The sequence below is a fragment of the Trypanosoma cruzi genome, genomic scaffold (assembly GCF_000209065.1).
Source record: "Trypanosoma cruzi strain CL Brener 1047053513427 genomic scaffold, whole genome shotgun sequence".
Classification (NCBI taxonomy): Eukaryota; Euglenozoa; class Kinetoplastea; order Trypanosomatida; family Trypanosomatidae; genus Trypanosoma; species Trypanosoma cruzi.
This window is the reverse complement of record NW_001849061.1, coordinates 1-2762: the sequence shown is the minus strand read 5'-3', so window position 1 is coordinate 2762 and position 2762 is coordinate 1. Positions and strand designations below refer to the sequence as shown.

General features: G+C 53.7%; 3 protein-coding genes across 3 annotated transcripts, besides 3 other annotated features; all 3 read right to left on the bottom strand.

The window, feature by feature from the left end:
- Positions 1-318, bottom strand: Tc00.1047053507259.16 (protein kinase, putative; the record flags this gene model as incomplete). Its single annotated transcript, XM_797712.1, has 1 exon — positions 1-318. A coding segment is annotated over one exon (318 nt), but the record flags the coding sequence as incomplete, so codon positions are not given.
- Positions 1-2762: a sequence feature (areas not merged during assembly with more than two copies in the genome that could not be assigned to a particular haplotype).
- Positions 713-827: a sequence feature (T-rich).
- Positions 845-870: a microsatellite.
- On the bottom strand, positions 903-1502 carry Tc00.1047053507259.10 (tryparedoxin peroxidase, putative; the record flags this gene model as incomplete). The annotated part of the gene is made up of 1 exon (XM_797710.1): positions 903-1502. One exon carries the CDS (start codon positions 1500-1502, stop codon positions 903-905), a length of 600 nt encoding a protein of 199 aa, XP_802803.1.
- Positions 1944-2288, bottom strand: Tc00.1047053507259.4 (hypothetical protein, conserved; the record flags this gene model as incomplete). Its single annotated transcript, XM_797711.1, has 1 exon — positions 1944-2288. The coding sequence occupies one exon, from the start codon at positions 2286-2288 to the stop codon at positions 1944-1946; it is 345 nt and encodes a 114-aa protein (XP_802804.1).

Below are 2762 nucleotides of genomic sequence, written 5' to 3'. Positions count from 1 at the left end.
TCCCCCGGGAGTAAATTTCCAGCCCCGGCTTCGTTTTCGGCGCCCGCCGGATATTCCGCCCGCTGAAATCTTCCTTTTGCGCCTGCCGACCACGTAGAACCTCCTCCAATGCCTCCTTCGTCTTCTCCGTTGTCTCCGCCAGTGCCTCCGCATCGCTGTCTTGCACCACACTCCCTTTTGCGCTGAGAGTGCTGACGCCGCCGGCTGACAAATCCGACGACCCCACAATGAGGGCCTCGGTGTTGGGCACGGCAGCAAATAAAGGATGCGAGGAGATGCCGTGCGTTGGTCCAGCAATCGCATCGGTTGCACGCACATCCCGTCTGCCAGCAATCTTCTCCATGACTACCGGCGGCAGGGGCTTTCGTCCCATACCGAGAGGGTACTGCGCAAAGAAACACTCCGCGAAGGCACCGCCATCTTCACTGAAGCTCGACATTCCCCGTAAACAACAACAACAAGACAACACACACAGACAGAAAAGGCAGTCACTTTTACTTTTATACTTCTTTCTTCGTTCAGCAACGAGGACTGTAAAAGAGAGAGGTGGAAAAAAAGGGAGAAAAAAAAGCAAACGGAAAAATACACAGGAGAAAGTATGGGAAGCATCGTACATCGGCTGCAAACAAAAACAAATGCGACAAATTATCCACGCGCAAAACGCCAAACCTCCCCTTTGTCTTGTTTACGACAGTTGGACAAACGCACGCACAAAAAAAAAAAAAAAAAAAGAGTGTCCCCAAGAAAAAACAACAAAAAAGAACAAAAAAACAATAAATTTAATATAACAAAACGCCCCCACCAAAAATAAAAAAACAGAAAAAAAACTTAGTACAATAAAAGTAACAAAAACAAAAACAAAAAAAAAACCAGTGTCACAATGGAGACTGTGAACCGCCACGCTACGCGACAGCACCAAAGTACTCCTTGGACTTTTCGGGATCCGGCTTCATCGTCTTGTCACCGGGCTTCCAGTTGGCGGGGCACACCTCGCCATGTTTCTCCACGAACTGGAACGCCTTCACAAGACGAAGGGCCTCGTCCACGTCGCGGCCAACGGGGAGGTCGTTGACGGTGATCTGCCGCAGGTTCTGCTTCGGGTCGATGATGAAAAGGCCACGGTACGCCACGCCATCCTCCTCCTTCAGCACACCATACGACTTCATGATGCACTTGGTCTTGTCGGCAAGAATGGGGATGTTCATCTGGCCAAGTCCGCCACGCTTGCGCTCAATGCTTGTCCAGGCCAGATGGGAGTACTCGCTGTCCATGGAGCAGGCAAGCACCTCGCAGCCAATGTCAGAGAACTCCTTCACACGGTCCGAGAATTGGCAGATCTCTGTGGGGCAGACGAAGGTGAAGTCCATCGGGTAGAAGAAGAGCACCAGCCACTTGCCCTTGTAGGAGCTGAGGGCCACCTTCTTGAAGGTGCCGTTGGGCATCAGCGCCGTCTCATTGAAGTCGGGTGCCGGGTGGTTGAGCTTTGCGTCTCCGCAGGACATTGTCTTGGAAAAATAAAAGGCTGTTTTTTGTGTTGCTTATTGTGGCTACTGAGTAGTATCTGGCAGTTGCGCGGCAAAGACAAAAGCAACAACAACAACAACAGAGAACATGAGAGAATAAAGACAGAGAGAGCAGAGTGGTGCTGACGCACGTCAGTGTCTCCGTTAAAAACGGCAGTGGGAGAGCTCTTCGCCCATTCGTCATCGGGCTTCGTGGCCGTGTGGGTCTGCAGCCACATCGAAGCGACAGGGGGAGAAGACACGATGAGAAAAGAGGCACATGAAGCGGACATGGCCGGTTGTGTGTGTGCGTGCGTGTGTCCTCCTTCATCCTCTTCAGAACACCACTGGGCATGGAAGGATGGTGCCGTGTTTGGTGAACGAGAATGATGTAAAAACCACCAGCGCGCCAAAGACGCTCCCTTCTGCCACCATATTCCCTCACAAAAATCTTCCATCTTTTCGCAGTGAGACATAATCCAATCCCCGGACCTGTGGCACCTGCGGTGGGATTTCCGCCTCGAGCTCCATGGATCGCAAGTGCGGCATTTCTTGACCCAACGAGTAGCCGATGGAAGTTGGGAGCGGTGGCGGCGCTGGCACGGGCGGCGGCGAGATGTGGTAGACGGTCGGGCTCTCAGTCGACCGCATGACCCACTCGACGAGACCCACCGCGGCGAAAATAAACACAGCATGGAACCTGAGGCTGGCGAATCGCGCCCCCCGAGCCCCCCGGATACGGCGATGGGCCTTACTTTTCCACCACTTATCCAGCTTGACTAACATGTGACCAAACTACGCACCACACTTTGGTCGTCTTAGTGCTGTTGGCGGGGGCAGCCGTGGCGGATGGCCGCATTAATGCCAGCAAGATAGAAAAAGAAAAAGGGAAGCGGAGGCAACATTTGTGTGCGCACACAGAGAGATGGAGTGAGAGCTGCGCTGATTCGCCAGCCCCTCTTGCACCAACATGCAAGCCAACATTTCGTGGCACACGCGACAAAAGAAATTTCCAGCCCTCAGCCGTTCCTTTTCGTTTTTGCACGGTGCTCCCTCGCACACCCCGTACCCATGCGATTTGGCGGCAGAGTCCGTCCATCGTCATTGTCCATGGGTCCATCCAAAAGGAATGAAATGGCGCCACGCCCCAGGTGCATCCAGGTTCCCTGCCATTCCTTCCGCAGGATAACACCGCTTCCCCGCTCCCAGCGGAACGGCCGCCACGCGGTCCCTCGTGCCCAAGCAGTTAACACCCAAATG